This window comes from Solanum tuberosum, unplaced genomic scaffold (genome assembly GCF_000226075.1).
Source record: "Solanum tuberosum cultivar DM 1-3 516 R44 unplaced genomic scaffold, SolTub_3.0 scf00266, whole genome shotgun sequence".
Classification (NCBI taxonomy): Eukaryota; Viridiplantae; Streptophyta; class Magnoliopsida; order Solanales; family Solanaceae; genus Solanum; species Solanum tuberosum.
This window is the reverse complement of record NW_006239201.1, coordinates 264,123-266,317: the sequence shown is the minus strand read 5'-3', so window position 1 is coordinate 266,317 and position 2,195 is coordinate 264,123. Positions and strand designations below refer to the sequence as shown.

Below are 2,195 nucleotides of genomic sequence, written 5' to 3'. Positions count from 1 at the left end.
TTTTATATACTGACAACGTAAAAGTGATTCTTAACTAACTTAGTTTTGTTGTTGTTGTTGTTGTTATTGTTAACTAGCAACCTTATAAAAGAAGAGAGTGTAATTCACTAGAACTCAAGCTTCCAAAAGCATGGCCTAGATCAAGTGCTTCGACTTGGCAAAGCAAAATATCATCACGAGACATGTATTCTATGGACATAGGAGGCAAGAAGAGAACTGGACCTGGTACGCAACACACTTATAGAAACTCCTCTTTACAAATGAAGTTGTTTTCTCACCCTCAATCGTTTATCATAAGAATTAAAAACATGTGACATTTGCAGGACGAGATTTGATGGTGTCGAATTCCAATTCTCACTCTTCAATCACCTCTTGTCCTTTGTATGAGACATCTGCTTATGCTAGTAAACATGGAGAAACCGGAAAGACTAAACTCTCTTCCTCTGTCTCGAGCACTAAGACTCAGATAAGATCATCTTCAAAGAGTAAAAAGTTTGAAAATCTTAGTTCCTATCATAAATCACCTCCTAGAACTACAAAGGCCTGGTCCTTGGAGTCATCATTGTCAACGTCTAGCACCAATCGAGCTCATACTGATTCAAATCGTTGTCTCTTATTGCCTCGAAGTCAGCTTACAGGACCTGTTGCTTCAGTGCCAAGGGAGAATCCCCAACCATCCGGTCTTTGTATGCCATCGCCAAAATTTGGCTTCTTTGATGAGGTTGGTTTTGCACTTACTTTACTTCATCAATTGCTTTCTAGAAGTACATATATGTGTTAGTTATATACATCTAAAGTACATGCTAATTCTTTTTGTGTCATAGTTTATATATGTGCATATTTGAAATAAACTAGACGATTCGCGATTTTTGTTAATAGGATATGTCAACTTTCGATGGAAACTCAAATCAACCACAGAAGCAGGGAATATCAGCAAGTATAGATGAAGGGAAAAGTGCTGAAGCATCAATCAAAGTTAAACGAGCTAGAAGTCCGCTATCCATTGACAGTGTAAACCGAGATTCAATGATAACAATACTAGTTCTAAGTCCAATCAAGTCCCGATATGCTGTATCGATACCTAAGGCAAAAGATGCATCAAATGCTCGAAAAGATATCTTTGATGTACAGTCTAAGTATCAAACCGATAAATCTATTGAGATTGACAGAAAAGTTTGCTCAAAATTGAGGAAAGTTGGTGCTGGAGAACATGACAGAAAAAGAGTTGGACTAGTAAATGGGATAGTTAAGACTAAGGAAAAAAGAGAAAAGATAGTTACAAAAGACGACAAGGCGATCAACATTAGAACAACAATTACGCCTCAATCCCAAACAAGTCAGGGTCGGTTATATGAATCTTCACTGTCCATGTCGCTCAATTTAACCCCGTCTCGAGACAAGGGGATTACTAGCACTTCAAAATCAACAAGACAAGAAAATGAAGTCAATGATTTGAGTAGATACTTGGAGGTCATTGATTTGAATGATGAAACAGAAACACAGGTTAAACAGAATAAGAGTTTTCCTCATATGAGAACTCCATTGGTTGAGAAAAAATCTGTTTGCAACAGAAGTGTAGCTCTCATGAGATCAGATATGGTTAAGGACAACAAGGAGTCAGCTAATTTGCTTTCTTCAAAGGGAACAGACAAAGAGAACAACTGAGCACTATGCAAATCTATGTTGCTCGGACTAACAAAAAATGTTGCAAGCCCCATGTCGGACCCTCTTAAACGCCTGACACTCATTCAACGACATTTTTGAAAAGTCTGAACAACATAAATGCAAACTATTGATGGATACTTATGTTGTCTTGTCAAATTGTAAGTCCTTTATGTTATTTTTTGACATCATTTTGTTTTAATGCATAATCCTTAAACTCTTTGAATATGTTTGAAAGTAGACAACTTTGCTTTTGTCACTAGCATGAGTTGGCCATTGATCAACCAAATGGGGCAATTGTCATTCATTTCTATTGTTATCATAAATGACAAAAGCCACATACCAAGTATTTTTACAAAATCATAGTTAAAAAAAGTAGTTTGATTTTTCAAGTAATAGTAGAGTTTAATTTCTATACACTAAAAGGTTGCTTTCTTTCTTGATTGAGACTGAGAGTCGGGGTATTAGGAAGGACTCGGAGCGAGTCTAGGATCTTTCATTCCTGTTATTTAAACGAGAACTCTATCAAAACA

At 36.4% G+C, this 2,195-nt stretch overlaps 1 protein-coding gene across 1 annotated transcript; it reads left to right on the top strand.

Moving 5' to 3' along the window:
* Positions 1–228: 228 nt before the first annotated feature.
* LOC107062884 (uncharacterized) lies at positions 229–1,865 on the top strand. Its single transcript, XM_015314070.1, has 2 exons — positions 229–721; positions 880–1,865. The coding sequence occupies exons 1-2, from the start codon at positions 335–337 to the stop codon at positions 1,663–1,665; spliced, it is 1,173 nt and encodes a 390-aa protein (XP_015169556.1). The 5' UTR covers positions 229–334; the 3' UTR covers positions 1,666–1,865.
* The last annotated feature ends 330 nt before the right edge of the window (positions 1,866–2,195 follow it).